At 36.1% G+C, this 25032-nt stretch overlaps 1 protein-coding gene across 1 annotated transcript in view; it reads left to right on the forward strand.

The window, feature by feature from the left end:
- DCTN2-p50 (dynactin subunit 2) overlaps positions 1 to 25032 on the forward strand; it is a 220623-nt gene that overhangs the window by 135086 nt on the left and 60505 nt on the right. Inside the window, exon 7 of the mRNA XM_090403300.1 lies at positions 520 to 670. Coding sequence (XP_090259426.1) covers positions 520 to 670 — 151 coding nt within the window. The remainder of the gene's footprint in view (positions 1 to 519; positions 671 to 25032) is intronic.

Consider the following 25032-nt stretch of genomic DNA (forward strand, 5'->3'; position numbering starts at 1 on the left):
GGAGAAACAATTGTTGCAGAAGAGGAAAAATGAGAAAAGGTAGTTAAAAATTTACAGTGAAGAGTCTTGCAGAAATGTTCTTTGCAGTTAGCAATGTTCTCACAATTTCTGAAGACATGGACCCCAATGTTAAATGATATTTATTAGTAGAAACGAAAGCATATTATCCTTTTGCTTACTATGAACAAATTTATGATGAAAAGAAGAAGAGGAATAAGCAGAGCACATTGGAATAATCCCTATAACTCTGTTGATTTAATGTATTGCCGTACGTCTGATTCGACTTGCATCCTGCTGGATGGAACAGAACCCGGACATAAGTAGAGGGATGACTGTACTGTTATATAGGAGTTGCTTGTACTTTTATTTTCCTAATGTGTTATGTTTTTGTATGTTTTCTCTGTTGAAAAAGATAAAGAAGGATGTTATTTGGTATGGTGACTAAATTTATTTTCTTAATATGCAAATTACTGATCTGAATCGAATCTTAATTCTGGGACCTGTTCTTTTTTCTTATAGGAAACTGTTAACCCAAGTAGAGGCCTTTAAAGAATTAACTGTTACTACACCCCAGACATCACATACTAAATCATCTGGACTCAACACAGATGCAGTGACATATGAACTTTATGTAAAACCTGAACATGCAAAATTGAAAGAGACTGCAAAGGTAAAAAAAACAAAACAAAAACATACTTTGATTAAAATTCTCTATAAACTGTTCATATCAAGTCTTTTAAAATGTCTTAAAATGTCAAATATTACTATTATGCTTCAATATTATAGAATTTGGTTGTTGTTGTTATTATTAAAAGATATGTCCAGAGATTCCAAAACTCAAGGGAGACTATGTATCACTCAGACCTGTCATACTTTTTTTTTCCTTCTTTTTTTTTTTAATTCAGTCATACTGTCTGCACTTAACACTTCTAAAGGCAAATCATTCCAATCATGCACCACTCTATGAGAGAAAAATTTAGCTGTTACTCCTTTCCTGACTATATTCATTCTCAGTTTCCATGGATGCTCTCTTATTCTCTCCCCACCCTCCATAGAACAAAAAATTCCATCACTAATATTCTGGATGACCTATTTAGAAGTCTATAGGTTTCCATCATATCACCCCTCATTCTTCTGTTTGCTAGCATCATCAAATTCCTGCCATGTATCCTCAAGGGGGTGTACAGGATATGATTGTACTACATGAAAAATTTACATCATTACTAACTTCCTATCTACAATTTTCCTCCAGATCAGTCTGTTACTTGTCAAGACTCCAACACTACTAGATCTTATATTTCTATCGTCTAAGGCACTTTGTACTGTATCAATCCACCTATATCTTGGTCTTCCTCTGGGTCGTTTTCCTGCCAACCTGGCAGAGAACACTTGTTTTGCTAATCTTTCCTCGCCCATTCTGTTTAAGTGACCATACCACGTGAGATTAGCTCTGCTAATGCATTCCTGGATGCTGACAATGTCAAGTTCTTTCCTAATATTCTAGTTTTTAATATGATATTGCCATTGATGCCATCTGTTCACATCACTAATCTTTCTCAGGACTCATATCTGTGGTCTCTAGTCTTTGGTCAAGTGTTTTACTTCTGACCCAGCTCTCAGATCCATAAGTTAAAACTGGTTTGAACACTGTCTTGTATATATACAGCTAATTTAGTGTTCTGACTAATTTTTATCTTATTCCATATGAATTTATTTAATTGACTTCCTACCATACCAGCTTTGTTGATTCTGTTGTCTATTTCCATATTTAATTTACCATCTTCACTAAAAATCGTGCCTAAGTAGCTGAAATGTTTTACTTGTTCCACAGGTTCTCCATTCACAACACAGTTGACATTTTCAATGATTCTGCCTATTTTCATTGTATTTGTCTTTTTAATGCTGACCTTCATATCATATCTATTACAACAGTTATTCAATTTAGTCAGGGAATCTTGCAAACTTGTAGCAGATTTATTTAGAAGTATAACATCATCCGCATAAAGCAAAGAGCTGACATTAGCATCTCCAATTTGATATCATGTTCAATACCACTTTCCTTCATAATGTGATCCATATAGATAATGAATAATAGAGGGGATAATGTACATCCTTGTCTCACACCAGATTTAACATTAAACTATCTTTCTGTACTTCCTTCAATTCTAACTGCTGACTTACAACTCAAATAAAGACTAAGTATTGCTTGATATAATGCCCCACTGACACCATACAACTGTAGCGTATTGAATAGCTTCTCTGTTGACACCTTGTCGTATGCCTTTTCCAAATCGACAAAACTTAAATAGAGATCTTTGTTATATTCCCATGATTTCTCCACTATTTCTTGTAAAGTGAAGATCTGATCCTGACAACCTCTATTTGACCTGAATCCAGCTTGTTCTTCACCAAGCTTTTCTTCCACAATTCTTCTCAACCGTTTCTCAAGTATGCTTGCATATAACTTCCCAGGAACACTCAATAGGGATATACCTCTGTAATTCTCACATTCAGTTTTATTTCCCTTTTTATATATAGATACTATGAGAGCTCTACTCCCATCATTCTGAACTATGCAGTGCAGCCACTGAAAGACTTTTATACCACCATACTTCAGCATTCCTGGTCAAATATCATCTGCTGATGCTGCCTTTCCACATTTCAAGCCTTTGATGGCTTTTTCTACTTCAAGTATGGATATGTATTCCTCACTCATTGTTTTTGTCTGGTAAGTGTTTTTTATCACTGTCCTGTCATCACTGCTTGTTTCGTTTAGCAAATTTTCAAAGTAATTACTCCATACTTCAAGGATATCTTTTTCTCCCATTTTCATTTCACTTTTATCATCTCTAACTCCTTTTACAGCACTCTTTCTTCCATTCCTAAGCTTCTTCTACAACCTCCCGAATATTTTGACACCTTCTTGATATTTATTTTCTATATTCTTGTCAAAGTCCTCCCATGACTTTTGTTTAGCTAGTTTTACACACTGTTTAGCATTCTGACAATAGTCTCTGTATTCTCTAAGAGCACAAGCTGACTTATTTGCCAGGAACCTTTGATATGCTTTCTTCTTTTCCTTCACTGCCTCTTTAACTTCCTGTGTCCACCATGGAGTTCTAATTTTTCTATCCTTGCAGACAACTTCACCACATGCCTCTCTAGCTGAATCAATCAAGGGTTTCTTCAAGGCTTGCCACCGAATCTCCAAGGTTTGATTCCTGTTTTCAAACTCTTTCATTTATCCTTCAATAATCTTTGTGTATTTTAGTCTATAGTTCACATCTCAGAGCTCCTCAACTTTTATTCCTTTACAACTTTCTTACATGTCATTCTTTTCAAAATGAAATTCAGTTTTATCCTGCTCAAGACTAAATAGTGGTGCTTAAGGGTCAAAGCTGTATAACTGAGAGGAGACCTCCACATAGCCTTTAAAGGAATGCGGAGAACCGACCAGGGCTTCTGACCTAATGTCCAATCCTCACCTTCTCGTGGTGCACCCTGTTGGGTATCTACTTTGATACTGAAGGAACGAGGATGGGCTGGCAATTTGGGATTTAGCCGACCAAATTGTATTCTTATTGGTTAAGCCAAAATAAAAAATGATGGTACAACATGACAAAATTTCATGCCGGCTGGGGCGTCGCCCGGTTAAACAAGCCCCCCGTTGTTTTCACCAGGGAACCAGGGCGAACAGCGAAAAGTCAGCTACTGGAACAAATCTGAAAACAAACCCCAACTCAACATCACCAGAGTTAAAGATCGGTACTATCAACGTAAGAAGCCTGAATGGCAAAGAAATGGAGCTAGCTGAGGAATTAGATAAGTACCAGATCGACATAATAGGGGTGACTGAAACAAAAAAGACCAAAACTGGTGAGATCTTTCTGAGCAATAAATACAAAAGGTTATATTCAGGCAATAACAATCAAGGAAAAGAAGGAGTAGCCATAGTATTCAACACAAAATACGAGGCTAATCTTCTTGAATGGCAGTCAGTCTCAAGTAGAGTAATGTGGGCAAATATGAGAATGGGGAACTGGACAATGAGACTTATTTGTGCCTATGGTCCCACAGAAGGTTCTACTAAGGTAGAAGTGGAGGAATTTTTTGAGGCTTTAGAAAAAGCAACTGACACAATGAAAAAGGAAAAGTTGGTCCTTGTTGGGGATCTAAATAGTAGAGTAGGAAATGATTGTGAGACATACAAAAATATTTTGGGAAAATTTGGAGAAAAGAGCAAAGCTAATAATAATGGCAAATATCTGTTGGATTTCTGCTCAGGACATGGACTGGTTATTACTAACACCATGTTCCAACATAAAAATGTGCACAAATTCACATGGAGAGAAGAGGCTAGGAATAAGAAAAGTCTCATTGACTATGTTATTGTTGATAGTGATGTTTTCTCCCTGGTGCAGGACACCAGAGTGTACAGAGGATTTGAAATTGGAAGTGATCACTATTTAGTCTTGAGCAGGATAAAATTGAATTTCATATTGAAAAGAATAACATGTAAGAAAGTTTTAAAGCGAATAAAAGTTGAGCAGCTCTCAGATGTAAACTGTAGACTAAAATACAGAAATATTATTGAAAAGAAAATGAAAGAGTTTGAGAACAGGAATCAAACCTTGGAGATTCAGTGGCAAACTCTGAAGGAAACATTGATTGATTCTGCCAGAGAGGCATGTGGTGAGGTTGTGTGCAAAGATAAAAAAATCAGAACTCCCTGGTGGACACAGGAAGTTAAAGAGGCAGTGAAGGAAAAGAAGAAAGCATATCAAAAGTTCCTGGCAAATAAGTCAGCTTTTACTCTTACAGAATACAGAGACAAATGTAAGAAAGCTAAACAGTGTGTAAAATTAGCTAAACAAAAGTCATGGGAGGACTTTGGCAAGAATATAGAAAATAAATATCAAGAAGGTGGCAAAATATTCTGGAGGTTGTTGAAGAAGCTTAGGAATGGAGGAAAGAGTGCTGTAAAAGGAATTAGAGATGATAAAGGTGAAATGAAAACAGGAGAAAAAGATATCCTTGAAGTATGGAGTAATTACTTTGAAAAACTGCTAAATGAAACAAGCAGTGATGACAGCACAGTGATAAAACACACTGACCAGGCATGCAGTCAGGAATACATATCCATACTTGAAGTAGAAAAAGCCATCAAAGGCTTGAAATGTGGAAAGGCAGCAGGAGTAGATGATATTCGACCAGAAATGCTGAAGTATGGTGGTATAAGAGTCTTACATTGGCTGCACTGCATAGTTCAGAAAGCCTGGACAGAGGGACGAATTCCCGATGATTGGAGTAGAGCTCTGATAGTACCCATATATAAAAAGGGAAATAAAACTGAATGTGAGAATTACAGAGGTATTTCCCTACTGAGTGTTCCTGGCAAGATCTATGCAAGTATACTTGAGAAACGGTTGAGAAGAATTGCGGAAGAAAAGCTTGGTGAAGAACAAGCTGGATTCAGGCCAAATAGAGGCTGTCAGGATCAGATCTTCACTTTACGACAAATAGTCGAGAAAGCATGGGAATATAACAAAGATCTGTATTTAAGTTTTGTCGATTTGGAAAAGGCATATGACAAGGTGCCAAGAGAGAAGCTATTCAATACGCTGCAGTTATATGGTGTCAATGGGGCATTATATCAAGCAATACTTAGTCTTTATTTGAGTTGTGAGTCAGCAGTTAGAATTGAAGGAAGTACAGGAAGATTGTTTAATGTTAAATCTGGTGTGAGACAAGGATGTACATTATCCCCTCTGTTATTCATTATCTATATGGATCACATTATGAAGGAATGTGGTATTAAACCTGATATCAAAATTGGAGATGTTAATGTCAGCTCTTTGCTTTATGCGGATGATGTTATACTTCTAAATAAATCCGTTACAAGTCTGCAAGATTCTCTGACTAAATTGAATAGCTGTTGTAATAGATATGGTATGAAGGTCAGCAATAAAAAGACAAAGACAATGAAAATAGGCAGAATCATTGAAAATGTCAACTGTGTTGTGAATGGAGAACCTGTGGAACAAGTAAAACATTTCAGCTACTTAGACACAATTTTTACTGAAGATGGTAAACTAAATATAGAAATAGACAACAGAATCAGCAAAGCTGGTATGGTGGGAAGTCAATTGAATAAATTCATATGGAATAAGAGAGAAATTAGTCGGAACACTAAATTAGCTGTATACAAGACTGTGTTCAAACCAATTTTAACTTATGGATCTGAGAGCTGGGTCAGAAGTAAAACACTTGACCAAAGACTAGAGACCGCAGATATGAGAGTCCTGAGAAAGATTAGAGGCGTGAACAGATGGCATCAATGGCAATATCATATTAAAAATGAGGATATTAGGAAAGAACTTGACATTGTCAGCATCCAGGAATGCGTTAGCAGAGCTAATCTCAGATGGTATGGTCACTTAAATAGAATGGGAGAGGAAAGATTAGCAAAACAAGTGTTCTCTGCCAGGTTGGCAGGAAAACGACCCAGAGGAAGACCAAGATATAGGTGGATTGATACGGTACAAAGTGCCTTAGACGATAGAAATATAAGATCTGATAATGTTGGAGTCTTGACAAGTAACAGACTGATTTGGAGGAAAATTGTAGATAGGAAGTTAGTAATGATGTAATTTTTTCATGTAGTACTGTCATATCCTGTACACCCCTTGAGGGTACATGACAGGAATTTGATGATGATGATGATGATGATGACTAAATAGTGATCACTTCCAATTTCAAATCCTCTGTACACTCTGGTGTCCTGCACCAGGGAGAAAACATCACTATCAACAATAACATAGTCAATGAGACTTTTCTTATTCCTTGCCTCTTCTCTCCATGTGAATTTGTGCACATTTTTATGTTGGAACATGGTGTTAGTAATAACTAGGCCATGTCCTGAGCAGAAATCCAACAGGTATTTGCCATTATTATTATCTTTGCTCTTTTCTCCAAATTTTCCCAAAACATTTTTGTATGTCTGACAATTTCACTTCCTACTTTGCTATTTAGATTCCCAACAAGGACTAACTTTTCCTTTTTCATTGTGTCAGTAGCTTTCTCTAGAGCCTCAAAAAATTCCTCCACTTCTACCTTAGTAGAACCTTCTGTGGGACCCTAGGTACAAATAAGTCTCATTGTCAGTTCCCCATTCATAAATTTTGCCCAAATCACTCTACTTGACGCTGCCTACCATTCAAGAAGATGAGCCTCGTATTTTGTGTTGAATACTATGGCTACTCCTTCTTTTCCTTGATTGTCATTGCCTGAATATAACATTTTGTATTCATTGCTCAGAAAGATCTCACCAGTTTTTGTCTTTTTTGTTTCAATCACCCTTATTATGTTGATCTGGTACTTATCTAATTCCTCAGCTAGCTCCATTTCTTTGCCATTCAGGCTTCTTATGTTGACAGTACCGATGTTTAACTCTGGTGATGTTGAGTTGTGGTGTGTTTTCAGATTTGTTCCAGTAGCTGACTTTTCGCTGTTCACCCTGGTTCCCTGGCGAAAACAACGGGGGTGGGGGCTTGTTTAACTGGGCGAAGCCCCAGCTGGCAAGAAATTTTGTTATGTTGTACCATCATTTTGTATTTTGGTTTAACCAATAGGAATACAATTTGCTCGGATAAATCCCAAATTGCCAGCCCATTCTCGTTCGTTCAGTATCCAGGTAGATACCCAACAGGGTACACCACGAGAAGGTGAGAATTGGACATTAGGTCAGAAGCCCTGGTCGGTTCTCCACATTCCTTTAAAGGCTATGTGGAGGTCTCCTCTCAGTTATACAGCTTTGACCCTTAAGCACCCCAGCATTGCTAGCATCATCAGTTCACAAATTTTAAATCTCTCCTTTTAAGCTACATTCCACAGTCCCAATAATTTTAACACTCTCCTTTACACCATCTCCAATGTATCAACATCAGCATGGAAACCAAAAGACCAGATCTGCACATACTCCAGATGAGGTTGTATCAGAACTTTTAAAGAGGCAAAATATTCCCAAGGGAGGAATGGGGAAAAAGTCTGTGAAATTTCAGCTATTGTATGCAAACATGATAATGATATGAATATCTTTGAACAATGGTTATGTATATGGCAAAGGGATGGGAAAATATGCTTGGGTTCGGAAGTTTTGAGTATGTTGGGAAGGGAAAAGAGAAAGTTCTAGAAAAAGTCCAAATAGATTGCATATCTAATAAGAATAGGCTAGGTGGTCATTTATCATGTCTATATACATGCAATGTGCATCAAAAATAAAGGGATTGAGTTTGTTGCTTTATTGAATATAATGTCTAAGATTGTTGGCAATCCTGAAACCTAGCTATCAGAATCAGATATTGTAACTGGGATCGAGTGTAATGGGTATAGTATTTTTAGGAATGATTGAAGAGATAGGAGAGGAGGAGGAGTCATACTACTAATGATATCTGATGACTTAAGTCCAGTTAGGTTAGAAACCCAAGAAAACAATGATGGTAACAATGTCCTGTGTAGCAGTGAGTTTGAGTCTATCTGGTGTGAAGTGTCTAACAATGAAATATATGGTGGGGTGTTGTTACAGACCTGGCAGCTCAGTTGCAGGGAACGAAGAAATGCATTGCCAATTTAGCCTTATGGGTACCAAACAAGTGATCATTATGGATGACTTTAATTTTTTTAACATTGATTGGGTAGGGAAGAGAAACCTCATGATAAGAAAGAAGAGGAATTTATTGAAATGTTATGAGACAACTTTCTCAAGCAGCATGTGAAAGAAGCAACTCTAAGTCAAAGAGTTTTAGATTTGCTCATAGCACCAGAAGGAGATCTCTCTTAAGAATATGGCTATTCTACCACCAGTTGGTGACAGTGATCATTTTGTGCTTTCATGAAAAGTATCTAATTGTATTGATGCTCCAATTTGGACAGGTTACTTACTGAACTACAAAGCTGGAAATTATCATCAACTTAGGCCAATACTCTCTTTTGTCCAATGGTATAGTTACTAAATGGGAAAAATGTAAACAATGCATAGGAATCTTTGAAAAGTGCTTAAATGAGGCAGTATCTAAATGTATCCCTAGTGCTAGAAGAATAAATATGTTGGGAGTGAAATGGATGTGCAACCTTATTAAGCAAGAGATCCACAAGAAGATGATGATGTGGAAAGAATATTGTGAGAATAAGAGTAAGAGGAATTATCCTGTGTAGCTCAGTGGATGTGGCGTTTGCACGCCATGGCACTTGGCTGCACGAAGGAAGACTTGCTTTTCGAGTCTAGTTGGCAACTAGAGGAAATTTTTCTAACCCTTTTTTCAACCGGTTCCTGAGTTAGTCGATTTCTGGCACTGGCAAGCTTTTTTTTTTTGTCCCGTAAACTCAAGAAAATCGACTGTAGAACCCATATTATTTCAGACATTAAATACGAGTGTTAGGGACCACAAGATGTTGGCACCTATAGAGCCATCTCTCTTCACTGCGTGCCACTTAATTAGTGATAGCCTTGGGCCAGCTATCTCTGATTGGGTACCAGTGGAGATTGAACTGCCCACTCAGTCTCCAAAAAGTTAGATAGGGCTAAAAACGGCCTTCCCTACTCCCTGTATATACGGGAATAAAAAGGCATTAGCTGGTTTTTTTTGTTTTTTTTTTGATACATCTCAGGCAAGAAAAGTAATGATTATTGTGCAGAAAGCTAAATCAGAGTATGAAAAGAAATTTGCCATACAAGTTAAAGGCAATCCAAAAGAATTTCGTTATACAGCAAGCAAAAGAAAGAATGAATGTCAAAGAGTAACTTTACTGAATGCAGATGGTTCTTGAGTGTCAGAAGCTAATGAAATTGTTCAATTAATGAATGTTCACATTGCTATTGATATATCAACCAGGTGTATGTAACATGGTGCGCGGTGCTACTGCTATGTTGGATGAGTTACAGGTTCATGAAAATGAGGTTAAAGAGCTGTTGCATAACCTGGATAAAAATTTATATATAGGGACAGATGGAATATCAGCCCTTTTGCTAAAGCAATGCTCAGCTGAATTGGCTAGGCCTTTCACATGTTTGTATAACTTCAGTCTCAGCTCAGGAATGATGCCACAGGAATGGAAGGAATGTATGATAGTTCCATTGTACAAGCGTGATGCAAAAACTGATGTATCGCTACCAACCTATCAGTATCTCTGTTGTTGATAGTAAAGATTTTAGAGAAGTTCTCGCATACAGAAATAGATAGACTAACAAGCTATACTCTGTAAGGAACAGTATGGATTTGCTAAAGGAAGGTCATATTTTATCAATTTGCTCATATTTTATAACAATGTTACGACCTAGTTGGATAAAGGGAATGGATGCACTATGATAATGTTGGATTTTTCTAAGGCATTTGATAGGATACCACACAAAAAGCTGTTGCGTAAACTGGAGAATATGGGATTGGAATATAAACTCTTGACTTGGATCAGGAGATGGTTGACAGTCAGATATCAAAAAGTGGTATACAGTGGATTGAATCTTCGAGATTTAAGGTGACCAGTTGTGTACCTCAAGGTTTATTATTGTTCAATCTATACATTAATCACATCAGGCAGGGTCTAACATCAGATGTGCAATTGTTTGCCAATGATGCGAAGATAGGCAGGGCAATCAGGGATGCTACTGATATTCAGCACTTACAAAAAATGATTTGAATAGGCTAAAAAATTGGCAAAAGAAAATGGCTGTCAATTTAATGTTCATAAGTGTAAAATTATGCACCTTGTCTTGATGAGATTTCCAGCAGCATATTATATTAGTGGGGTTATGCTACAAGAAACTGAGGAGGCAATGGATTTTGACATATTGGTGGATAGGAATTTGAAGTTTAAATGTTATATGGCAAAAGTTGCAAATACAGCTCAGAGGATAATTGCAACGTTGAAGCAAACCTTGACATATAAGGATAGGAAGTCATTTTGCCTCTTTATAAGGTTTTGATAAGACCACATCTGGATTATTGTGTACAGATTTGGTCTCTTGGATTCCAAGAGGATAAAGAAGCTGTAGAAAGGGTGCAAAGAAGAGTTACGAAGATTATATCCAGATTCTGGGATTCAGATTATAAGGACAGATTGCAAGTATGTGGATTGCAGACTCTGGTTAATGGGAGAAAGAGGGGTGATATGATTGAGGTCTATAAACTTTTGAATGGGTGTTATAGGATATCATCTGAAATTTTGCGTTATATGGAAGGTGGGGAGAGAACATTGGGCATCCATGGAAGTTAAGTTTGTTCACAGTCAAGAAAAGGGTAAGAGCTAGGTTTTTCTCTCACAAAGCAGTGGGTGAGTGGAATAGTTTGTCTTTAGGGGTAGTGAGTGCATCTAATGTGAATGAATTTAAGGGAAGGTATGACAGCTGGTTTGGGTAATTTATAGCCTCCCTCAATGAGTCCTTGACTCCCTTGAGGTCTCAGATAATAATAATAATAAAAATAACTTCTTTATTGTTACATGTCAATGGTCATGTCGGCATTGCAATTATCCTCTGAGTTGTATTCACAATCTGTGCTGTATTGTTTCTGAACTTGAATTTCATATCTACTAACACTCCAAGATACCTGCATGGTAGTTTCTTCTAGCATAATTCTGCCAATATAATAGACCATTGAATATCTGATTACACCAAAGTGTGTAACTTTACATTTACTAATATTGAACTGACAGCAATTTCACATTCCACAATTCCAGCTTATTCAAATCATTCTGCAAGCACTTCATGTCAGTTGCATTCTGGTTTACCCTATCTATTTTTGCATCGTCACCAAAGAGCTGTATGGCTCCTGTCAAATTCTTTCCAATATCAGTAAAGATTGAATAGCAATGAACAAAGGATTAATCACCTTAACTCTTGCAGATTCACATCCCCTGTATTTCACTTTTTGATATCTGACAGTGACATGCCGTCCTCTTATCCAACTTTAATAGTTTATAATCCAATCCCATATCCTCCAACTTATGTAACAGTCTTCTGTTGTATGTCAAGAGGTTTTAGCTAAGTCCAAAAAAAAGTATCATGGTGTGTCCATTTTCCTTGTCTAAAATTATAAAATCTAAGCAAGTTACTCAACCATGACCAAAACCCATGCTGTTCATTACAAAGTATAGATTCTTTGTCATTCCATTTCTGTGTGTGATTTTTTACCAACTTTTCCAAAATCTTCACCTGTACCATTCCAGAGATACTGACAAGTCGATAGTAGATGAATCACTCTTTCTATCACCCTGATGCAATAGGATTATCATGCATTCTTTCCACTACTGCAGAATCTTCCATGTGTGTAGACTGAAATTATACAGCTAGGTCAAAGGCACAGCCAACTCAGCTGAACATGCTTAACGTCTATGCTGATGTCCCATCAGTTCCTAGTGCCGAATTCTTATTCAGTTTATGCAGCAGCTCTAGCACCTCCTCATATACTTGAGTTTCTACATCCAGTGTAGGGGTGGCAGTGAGTTCTATATTACATACATCAGGTTGATAGCTTTTAGCAAAATGGATACTCATTAGTTGAACAGTGTCTTTTGCATCTTCCACCTGCATGCTATCTGCATTCTGGAGAGTTCCTTCACATTAATTCTTTCTTTTGCTTGCAACATAATGGTAACATTTTTTTAAGTTGTCTTTAGCTTGCACAGCTAGTTTCTTTTTTTTGTGCTCGCACTTACAATAGTTATTCCTCTTCTGTCCTGCACCTTATAATTTTCATAATGGATCTCATCCTTATGCACTTGGTATTCCTTCCTTGTTATCTTTTTCTTAGGATTTTTTACTTACACATCTATTTCACTCGCATCTTGTTTATTCTTCAAACGTTCCGGCATTTCGTGCATTTTTTTCATACTTCCCATGCATTGCCAATATCCATGGTGTTGAATTTTGAATGAATAAAATTCATTAGGAATTTATTCAATCACAATTTAACAAGTTAAACCTTGAAAGGATATGCTTGCATCCTAGTATATATTATATATATCTTGACAAATATAGGATACAGTGATTAAGAAGAAAAATTGTGAATATTTCAGCGTAAAAAAAAAAAATTTCTACTAGATTGTATATTTGATAGTGAAGTTTGGTAAATTTTATATTACTTGCTAAGATTGATACACAACGAATTGCTGTATAAATTGCATGTAACAAAGTGAGAACACAAGGTCATAGTTCAAGGGCAAACCATTGGATTAAGAAGTTGCCCCAATCTGTCTCGCGCACATATGGCACATGGAGACCTAAGCTGTTCGGAGAAGACGCTATGGAAGTAAGACCCACGTGTACAAATAAAAACATGATGGGTGAACAACTTAAGTTACATAGAGTACCGGTAGGGGGTTGGTATAAAAGAGTTAGGAACCCCCCTGCCCCATGCAGCTTTTTTTGTGGTTTTTCTCTTCTTGATCATCTGGATGTGTAGTTCACAGGGAGTTCTGCTCTCACTCCCGGTAGTAGCAGTCGGAGATGCCGCATAGTAGTTGGAAAGATTGCAGGTCTCAAGCCCTATGATGAAAGGATAGACGTTTTGCACAGATAGTAGGCAACTCATGGGAAAGCTCAGCAAGTCGGTTCGCTGAACAGAAATCACTGTTCGCCAAGAATATTCTTGACATAGGCTCGATATACTAGCAACGTGTGGACCAACCAACAATCGTGGGAATCCCAGCCGTAAAACCAACAGAAATGGAATAGTTTGGAGAAAAAGAATCAAGAATCGAAGGGGCAAGTATAAAGGATCATGGAGTACAGTATTGTAACCTTTTGTTAAGTAATGTGTGTGAGGAAGAGAAATTAACTGTAATTTAAGAATTAAGGACTCTGATTAGAATAAAACAGGACTATAGTGCTTTGATAACAGTTAGAAAAAAAAAAAAAGAAAAAGAATGTTCTTTACATGTGCTGATTGATAATTATGTCTTAAAGGGTATTGAAGTGTCTTTATTTGATTAATTTAGTCAAAGTCTGAGGTTTCAATTTTGTTTTATGATCTAAGAATGCTAGATTATGATTCTTTTAGAGAAGTGTTTCTATGTTATTGATATTTGTTTAAAATGTATGTAAGTTATTTTGTTTAACATTCTAATAGTAATGATTGATTATTCTTTACACTGTATGACAACAAATATGATAAATAAACCTTTTGCTATTTTTAATTTGATTGTCTGTGTCTAAGAATCCGATGCACCACTCCTAAATTATTCAAATCTAAGCGGGAGGGAATAAACAATAGTTAAGGTCACAACTGCAAACAAAGGTCAATAGTGAGTACATCTGCAAGTTTCACTTCTTGATTAAGAAACGCTTTTCTTAATCTAAGGGTTCTGGGTGACACAGCAATAAAATACAAATTTTCCCAGAACTTTAAGAGAGGCAAATTTCAGAGCCTTTGTCACCTAGGAATTGGCTCGTCCCTAGGCAATTCCTTTGTGTTCTCAATAGTACCACGTGACATCCAAGGAGAGGTATACTATACAACATATAGATATATAATAAGAAAATTAGGACATAACAATGGCTCTAGTAACTGATACCATGGGATTGAACCTAGTGTTTTGTTCGATTTTGGTCATTTCCTGCTTCCTAGTTCAGCATGTAACCTTTACTGAATGGAATATACATACACTTAGTCACTTTCCAGGTCAGTAAAGTATGAACACTGTCACCAACTGGTGACAGAACAGTCATGAATGTTTAATTGAAATCCCCTGACACTATAACAGGTATAATACGCTTTGATCTTGAGTTTCATCTGTCACATGCTGCTTAAGGAAGTTGCAGCAGCTCAATAATCAACTTCATTCTTCTCATGACATTTCACTGCTACTCAATCAGTGTTCTGATAATTAAAGTCCTCCATTATGATTACTTGTTTCTGACCCATTATCTTTATTTGGTAATACATTTCTTCATCACTAGCAACCGATCCACTAGGTCCGATATCAATAGCATCACACCTCTCCTCCCCATCTCGTCTATCTTTCCTGAAAATATTGTATCCTTTATACTTGATATCAGTTAGTACATCTTGTTATGAAGGTGTGTGGTATGACAATGTGATGAAATTGTAATTCCAGTATTAAACCACAGAGAACAAATTGATAGTTAGTACATCTAATTTTGGGAACCAGGTTTTACTAATGGCAATAATCTGCAGTCACAGTGTATTCACTAAGACAACAAACTCATCCCCTTTATTCCTGATACCCCTTGCATATGTGTACAGACATAATCAGTTACCAGCATGCTTTTTTGTGTACTCTCCTCTATGTTGTGCATGATCCAGTTGGACAACTTTAAGATTCCTGTTCGTATCTAATACTTCACTTATACAGACATCCTCGCACTTAATAAGTTTGAACCAGATGAGCACACGTCATCATCACCTCCATTATGAAGCATAATCATATTATTAATATATGTGTAGGGGTGCTTAAGGGTCAAAGCTGTATAACTGAGAGGAGACCTCCACATAGCCTTTAAAGGAATGCGGAGAACCGACCAGGGCTTCTGACCTAATGTCCAATCCTCACCTTCTCGTGGTGTACCCTGTTGGGTATCTACTTTGATACTGAACGAACGAGGATGGGCTGGCAATTTGGGATTTAGCCGACCAAATTGTATTCTTATTGGTTAAACCAAAATAAAAAATGATGGTACAACATGACAAAATTTCAAGCCAGCTGGGGCGTCGCCCGGTTAAACAAGGCCCCCATTGTTTTCGCCAGGGAACCAGGGCGAACAGCGAAAAGTCAGCTACTGGAACAAATCTGAAAACAAACCCCAACTCAACATCACCAGAGTTAAAGATCGGTACTATCAACGTAAGAAGCCTGAATGGCAAAGAAATGGAGCTAGCTGAGGAATTAGATAAGTACCAGATCGACATAATAGGGGTGACTGAAACAAAAAAGACCAAAACTGGTGAGATCTTTCTGAGCAATAAATACAAAATGTTATATTCAGGCAATAACAATCAAGGAAAAGAAGGAGTAGCCATAGTATTCAACACAAAATACGAGGCTAATCTTCTTGAATGGCAGTCAGTCTCAAGTAATGTGGGCAAATATGAGAATGGGGAACTGGACAATGAGACTTATTTGTGCCTATGGTCCCACAGAAGGTTCTACTAAGGTAGAAGTGGAGGAATTTTTTGAGGCTTTAGAAAAAGCAACTGACACAATGAAAAAGGAAAAGTTGGTCCTTGTTGGGGATCTAAATAGTAGAGTAGGAAATGATTGTCAGACATACAAAAATATTTTGGGAAAATTTGGAGAAAAGAGCAAAGCTAATAATAATGGCAAATATCTGTTGGATTTCTGCTCAGAACATGGACTGGTTATTACTAACACCATGTTCCAACATAAAAATGTGCACAAATTCACATGGAGAGAAGAGGCTAGGAATAAGAAAAGTCTCATTGACTATGTTATTGTTGATAGTGATGTTTTCTCCCTGGTGCAGGACACCAGAGTGTACAGAGGATTTGAAATTGGAAGTGATCACTATTTAGTCTTGAGCAGGATAAAATTGAATTTCATATTGAAAAGAATAACATGTAAGAAAGTTTTAAAGCGAATAAAAGTTGAGCAGCTCTCAGATGTAAACTGTAGACTAAAATACAGAAATATTATTGAAAAGAAAATGAAAGAGTTTGAGAACAGGAATCAAACCTTGGAGATTCAGTGGCAAACTCTGAAGGAAACATTGATTGATTCTGCCAGAGAGGCATGTGGTGAGGTTGTGTGCAAAGATAAAAAAATCAGAACTCCCTGGTGGACACAGGAAGTTAAAGAGGAAGTGAAGGAAAAGAAGAAAGCATATCAAAAGTTCCTGGCAAATAAGTCAGCTTTTACTCTTACAGAATACAGAGACAAATGTAAGAAAGCTAAACAGTGTGTAAAACTAGCTAAACAAAAGTCATGGGAGGACTTTGGCAAGAATATAGAAAATAAATATCAAGAAGGTGGCAAAATATTCTGGAGGTTGTTGAAGAAGCTTAGGAATGGAGGAAAGAGTGCTGTAAAAGGAATTAGAGATGATAAAGGTGAAATGAAAACAGGAGAAAAAGATATCCTTGAAGTATGGAGTAATTACTTTGAAAAACTGCTAAATGAAACAAGCAGTGATGACAGCACAGTGATAAAAAACACTGACCAGGCATGCAGTCAGGAATACATATCCATACCTGAAGTAGAAAAAGCCATCAAAGGCTTGAAATGTGGAAAGGCAGCAGGAGTAGATGATATTCGACCAGAAATGCTGAAGTATGGTGGTATAAGAGTCTTACAGTGGCTGCACTGCATAGTTCAGAAAGCCTGGACAGAGGGACGAATTCCCGATGATTGGAGTAGAGCTCTCATAGTACCCGTATATAAAAAGGGAAATAAAACTGAATGTGAGAATTACAGAGGTATTTCCCTACTGAGTGTTTCTGGCAAGATCTATGCAAGTATACTTGAGAAACGGTTGAGAAGAATTGTGGAAGAAAAGCTTGGTGAAGAACAAGCTGGATTCAGGCCAAATAGAGGCTGTCAGGATCAGATCTTCACTTTACGACAAATAGTCGAGAAAGCATGGGAATATAACAAAGATCTGTATTTAAGTTTTGTCGATTTGGAAAAGGCATATGACAAGGTGCCAAGAGAGAAGCTATTCAATACGCTGCAGTTATATGGTGTCAATGGGGCATTATATCAAGCAATACTTAGTCTTTATTTGAGTTGTGAGTCAGCAGTTAGAATTGAAGGAAGTAGAGGAAGATGGTTTAATGTTAAATCTGGTGTGAGACAAGGATGTACATTATCCCCTCTGTTATTCATTATCTATATGGATCACATTATGAAGGAATGTGGTGTTAAACCTGATATCAAAATTGGAGATGTTAATGTCAGCTCTTTGCTTTATGCGGATGATGATATACTTCTAAATAAATCCGCTACAAGTCTGCAAGATTCTCTGACTAAATTGAATAGCTGTTGTAATAGATATGGTATGAAGGTCAGCAATAAAAAGACAAAGACAATGAAAATAGGCAGAATCATTGAAAATGTCAACTGTGTTGTGAATGGAGAACCTGTGGAACAAGTAAAACATTTCAGCTACTTAGGCACAATTTTTACTGAAGATGGTAAACTAAATATAGAAATAGACAACAGAATCAGCAAAGCTGGTATCGTGGGAAGTCAATTGAATAAATTCATATGGAATAAGAAAGAAATTAGTCGGAACACTAAATTAGCTGTATACAAGACTGTGTTCAAACCAATTTTAACTTATGGATCTGAGAGCTGGGTCAGAAGTAAAACACTTGACCAAAGACTAGAGACCGCAGATATGAGAGTCCTGAGAAAGATTAGAGGCATGAACAGATGGCATCAATGGCAATATCATATTAAAAATGAGGATATTAGGAAAGAACTTGACATTGTCAGCATCCAGGAATGCGTTAGCAGAGCTAATCTCAGATGGTATGGTCACTTAAATAGAATGGGAGAGGAAAGATTAGCAAAACAAGTGTTCTCTGCCAGGTTGGCAGGAAAACAACCCAGAGGAAGACCAAGATATAGGTGGATTGATACGGTACAAAGTGCCTTAGACGATAGAAATATAAGATCTGATAATGTTGGAGTCTTGACAAGTAACAGACTGATTTGGAGGAAAATTGTAGATAGGAAGTTAGTAATGATGTAATTTTTTCATGTAGTACTGTCATATCCTGTACACCTCTTGAGGGTACATGGCAGGAATTTGATGATGATGATGATGTGTATAATTTAGTTACTCTTACAATGTTACAAAAATTCCAGTATACATCATTACAGTGGTTTTTGACTTGTTCAGATGATATCATTAAAAAAAAAAAAAAAAGTTATTTTCTCTTTATTGCATGATATTAAGGTTTTTACAAGATTTTATATGTATACACCTATACACTAATGATCTGAGAGATGCAAAGTATTGTATGAGTCAGAATGTGAAGGAATTGGAAGAAGCTAAAAAGAATTAAGAGAGTGAAGATTGTAAGTCTCTATGATAGGTGAATTGAAAGGACATTGATAGCAGATAAATCAATACGTAGATTGTGCAGGAGTAATGATCTAAAGTTTTTGGACCTATGGTCTGAATTGGAAGGAAATGTTTATATAATGATGATGGACTGTCCTTAAATGGAGTTGGAATTAGGTGTTCAGAGAGCAAAAGTGCAAAGTCAGGAAAACAAAGATGGATGCAGACGCGTTTGTTCGCAGGCACCCATGAGGTGAGTGTGAGAATTACCTAAAAATGTAAAATATAAACGTAGTTGTGGTCCTAAGAGGATGCTGCAGTTTCTGTATACTAATGTGAGAAATATAAGAAACAAGAGGGAGGACGTTTTGGCATTGGTTAGTGCAATCGGAAGATTTAGTATTTCAAGGGAGGATTAGAGACAGACTAGCCAAAGATAACAGTTCTTTTGAAGAAGTCTGGTGTGAGATTGATGACAAAATATACAGTTGGTTGCTGCTGGTTTTAGGCCTGTGGTTTTCTAGGATAATGTGAAAGACATGCATCAGCATATTAGTACGATTGCAGGTCAGTAATTATTATTGGGGGCTTCAAAAATGGAAACAAAGTTTGAAAGGAGTTAAAAAAAAATCACATGTCAGGAAGAAATTATTTATTCACCATCTGAGATTGCACACATTAAATAATTTTTTTTTCATATTAGTGATTTTGTTGTTATATTTTGAGGATAAATTCAGAAACAAATTCTTGAAAAGAAACCCACTTCTTTTAGGAAAAAATGAACAAATTCCAAGTACAAAATTGCAAAAAAAAATATTCAGATATGTAAGTGTTATGTTTATTTGTGAGAAATAACACTACAATTTAGCCAGTATCCTGCTTACCTGAGACAACTTTAGCATTCTCAAAAGAAATATAAAAACAGAGGAAAACTCAAGTAAAAAACTTGACACAAGAATCACATAGAATGACAATTAAATAATAACAGGCAATTCTAAAAAAGCACCACCTTAGTAGCTAATCTAAGATAACTAAATAAGGTCAATAATTTTCTAACTTCTTTCTCACATACACACACATAAACAAAGTTAGTGCTTTTTAAAATATGCTCATCTTTCTTTTCTCCCACAAAAGGAATAGACATAGGTGATTGGATCTGTTTAAATTAGGACAAGTAAAGTTTCATGCATATGAGGAAACAACTTTTATGAAGGACTCTTTTTTTTTTTTTTCCAGTAAGCTCTGTTTAGTGTTGATATCATGCTCAGCAAATTCAGACTGTTTGGGCTTCTATTCTTCTAGATGTATAAAAGCAGATCTTCCAGTTTGTCCAAAATAAGCACTTTTTAGAATTTTATATCTTATATATTTCTGAATTTTTATATTTTATATTTTTTTTTGATTATGGCAACTCATGCTATTCCATTATTGATTCAAAAATATGGACTCAATTTCGTACGGCTATATTTCTAACTATACATTGTATGTGAATGATCTACATAACATTTGAAAGAGGTGGTCCTAAAGTTTGAAATACTACTGCTAGAGCGTGCTTGCCTAGTGCACAGCCTGACTAGTGCAGCAGCATTAGTTGTGTGCAAAATGGCTACTATACAGCACAATTTTTTGATTTTCGTGAGCTCATTAAAACCGAGTTGGCGACTGTGGTGCAGCATACGTTTCGTCGTCATTTCAACATTAAACCTCCAACGAAGAGCATTTGTCATTGGAATTATCAGTTTGAGCAAACAGGTTGTCTGTGTAAGGGAAAAAACTCGGGCAGACTGCGTGTATCGGAGGAGAACGTGAGACGAATTCAGCTATGGTCTTGATGTTATATGTGCGGCCGGGGGGCACTTTGAACATCTATAAACTTTATTGCAAGTATAATCAAATATACTTTACATCATATTTGTTACTAGTTCTATGTTTGATATATAGACTTGCAAAATTGAGTCCATCTTTTTGAATCACCCTGTATAGTGTCTGTACATCTTCCCTCCTTAGTGCAAAGTTTACACTTCTTTCTCATAATTTGTTTTTTTCCCTAGTGCTGCATGTTTTAGAGAGTGTGCTGGTTGTGGTACTTGATTTCGTCTAGGATATTTTTCATTCATAGGAGGTAAAAGTTGTTTTATTATGTTAATTCTATAATAAATGATGACCATTCAAACAAATCATTTCAACAAAATGGATGAAAAGTTTTTTAGGCCAGCGAATCATTTTACTTTCTGACAGATAATAAAAGCAGTACATTTGATATAATATTTGATATTTGTCAGTCAGTTCCTGACATTAACCTGTTATAATTTATGATTGGAGTGGTTTACTTTTTCTTTCCCAAATACTGGTTTGATGCTTTAACGGCAGCATTTCTCAACCTTTCTAAGCCCAAGGACCAGTAAAATGCCTAAAACAATTCCTCGGACCAATAAGTTACAGAGGCGTAGCTGGGGAAAAGGGGGGGGGGTTCTGCCCATGGTGGCACCTTTTTTTGGCGTTTATGAAATCTTGCCGTACTGTCTATAAAACAGCAACAGTGAAGAAATACACTTCGACAATGTCATCGACAATTTTGCAAACGAAAAGCAAGAAAAATAACATTTTAGAATGTTGGAATTGAAGTTTTACTTCAAAAATAAACATAGCGTTTTTAATTTATTTCCGGATACATCGTTTTGACTTTTTGTAATTTTTTTTAAAAAAACCTATGTAGGAATTACCAACATTTCCAAAAAACTGTGCCATCTATAACATAATAAATCTAAAAGCATGCTTTGAATACATATGGCAACATAATTAATTAAATTGGAAGTAAACAATTAAAAGTGTATCATCATTGAACAAAGTTTTCATTTTTATTAAACAAATAAGATGATATAATTATGTTACTACTTACTTTTAATGAGATGGTTGAGCTTCTAAGCCCTTGCAGAGTTGCTGGATATCTGGCTCAATATTGGTCAACTTCAGTCGAACATCGGCACACACACTAAGACGATTTCTGTCTTTTGTTTTTATTTGAAGGAGCGATGAAAATCCTTTCTCACTAAGATAGGTTGTAGAAAACTGCGTGACGATTTTCAATGCTTCTGCAGATAATTCAGGAAATTCACTTCTCACTGGAGACGAGATCCAAATTCGAGCAAAACAGATCACTGAATTGCATTTTAAGCCCGCTGTCACTTGACAGCTCAATTAACTGTTCCTTTTTCGACAACAAAAGGTCGTTCTCGTGACTGCAAGCCTGAAATGGATCATGAACCCACAGAAATTTCTTATAAAAGTTATTCAGAAAATATGTTTCAAAATTCCGTTTCAGATTTTGGAGGTGGTCACAAACCCTTTCGACAAACTCAGAATGAACAAAAATATAATTTTCCACTAAAAAGGATTCCAATGTTGGAAAAGGTGCAGATTGTCTGTCTTTTACATAATTAATCCTTAAAACCAGTTTTTTCTCGAATGCCTTTATTTTGTTGTAGGCATCAAGAACAGTTAAAAAATTTCTCTGAAGGGAGAGATTTAGTTCATTTAATTTCAAAAAAATGTCTGAAAGATAGGATAGTGTTGATAACCATGCTTCGTCAACAAGAAATGATTCAAAATCAGAATTACGTTCATTTACAAATAATAAAACTTTGTGCCTTAATTGAAATAACCTTGTTAGTACTTTGCCCTTGGAAAGCCAACGAATTTCAGAATGAAGCAAAAGTTGTGTATATTCACTTCCTATTTCATCACAGAGTACTGAAAATAACCTGTTATTTAACGGTCGAACTTTAATAAAATTAACTAACTTGACAGCGTTGTATAGCACAGTTTTAAATTCTGCTGGCATTCCTCTGGAGGCTAATGCTTCCCTATGTATGAAACAATGCACCCAATTCATATCTGGAGCTGCTACTTTGACCTTAGAAGCAACCCCATTATGCCTGCCTGTAAGAGTGCGAGCTCCATCCGAACAGAAGCCTATACATTTTTTCCACTGGATCCCTTTGTGTATTATGTAATTATTGAAAGTGTGAAATATTTCTTCTCCATTTGTTCGGGATGACAAGGTTCTACAAAATAGAATATCATCATGAATGTTGTTATCATGCACATATCTTACGTAGCATATTAACTGCACATCATTCGTAACATCAGTAGTCTCGTCTATTTGTAACGCATAATAAGAGCTCCTTAACTCTTTCGATTAACTAAGATTCTATGTCACCTGCCATATCATTAATTCTGCGACCAACAGTGTCATTTGAAAGAGGAATCAAATCAACATCTTTTAGTAACTTGTTGCCAAACATAATTTTTACCACGTCTTTTATAGTTGTAAGTAGTAAATTTTCCCTGATAGAATGAAGTTTTCCTGTTTTCGCTATGCTCAAACTTAAGAGATAGGATACTTCCTGTGCTTTGCTATTAATGGTACCCATGGCTGAAATTATATCTTTCCATGATTTAATGTCCCTAAGCGTCACTGAAAAAAATCAGTTGGCTTATTTTTCATATCACAATGTTAAGTTTCTAAATGTCGTCGGAGCTTCGCAGGTTTCATGCACTCGTTTGATAACACTTCATAACACAAAACATATTGAGGTTTCTGTTCACTTTCATCTCCACACCTAGTAAACCCGAATTCCAAATATGAACTGTTATGTTTCCTACTGTATTTTTTCTTTGAACTGCTTGTTTCTTCTACTTTAATAGTGTCAGATTTACAATTAGGGTTAGCATTACCTGTTTCATTTGCTCTTCTTTTCAAAGTCCTAGTTCTAAGCCACTTTTCCATTATTAAAAAAGTTTCTGAAAAATATATAAATATATAAATACTTGGGTTAACTCGCGACATGCTTTGTTTATCACTTAGCACTTCTAAAGATATCCTGAGCCTTGGTTGAAGGAAACCTTCAATAATAAAAATCAATAAACAACAAGCAATTGGTTGAAATGTGGATAACGCATGTTCACTTCAAATCTGACAAAACAGCAAGGGAATGCGGAAGCAATAAAACTATATTGTTCTTCACTTCACCCCTCTTTCATTATTCGTCATTCTGCCACTAAATTGGTAGCAGCAGAATGACGAATAATAAAAGATGGGTAATGTGAACAACAATATAGTTTTATTGCTTCTGCCTTTGAACATTCTGACGCTATTTGTTGGTTTTTTTTTTTTAAGGTTCCATTTGATTTCAATAATTTTTACTTATTCAATTTTAATTTGTTTTGTTTGGATAATTAAAAAATATATATTTATTTAATTAATTTAAGTCTGCCTGCAGACCACAGGTTGAGAAACACTGCTTTAAGGCATTACTGGCACTGAACACATTAGTGGGTTCAAGGAGAGGTATGATAGATATTATGTGGATAGTTTTGGTCTCCATTATAATCCCTCACAAGCTCTGTGGAAGTGCTCGTAAAACAGTAATTATATATTATCATCATCATGTGACACCTCAAGGAGGGTGCTCTATTCCACTCCGCAACACACATCTCAACGTTTCTCCTACTACTAACCACAATTACCATCATCACCACCACCACCACCAGTATTTCTTGTCTGTAAATTGCATGTGTTCTGATGGCTGATGAAAAACCAGTTTCCTAAAGAAAAAACCCTACTACCTCTGTATGAGATTGGCAAACTCATCTCGATTGAAAAAGCTGATATAAAAATTTCTTTCATCATGATGAGATCAAACTCGGTCCTTTTCCAATTGAAGGGCTCAATGTACCATTATTCTTCCAATTGTGCTATGCAGGCACTTATATGAGAACGAATTTTTCTAACTTAAGTGAGAAGGGAAATAGTAGAATGCAGTGATACATCTTTATATATACAAGACAAAGTTTGTTCTTGTTGCAGAAGAGTTTTCAGATATAAAGAGTAAATACTTGTAAATGAAGTCATACTTTCCCTCTTTGTAATAAGTGTGATACTAGTCATTTTTATATTAAATTATCAGTGTATTTTGTTGTTTCAGCTTTCA

The sequence above is a fragment of the Typopeltis vanoorti genome, chromosome 13, assembly GCF_054136105.1.
Source record: "Typopeltis vanoorti isolate ZY-2024b chromosome 13, IOZ_Tvanoo_1.0, whole genome shotgun sequence".
In the NCBI taxonomy this organism is placed as follows: Eukaryota; Metazoa; Arthropoda; class Arachnida; order Uropygi; family Thelyphonidae; genus Typopeltis; species Typopeltis vanoorti.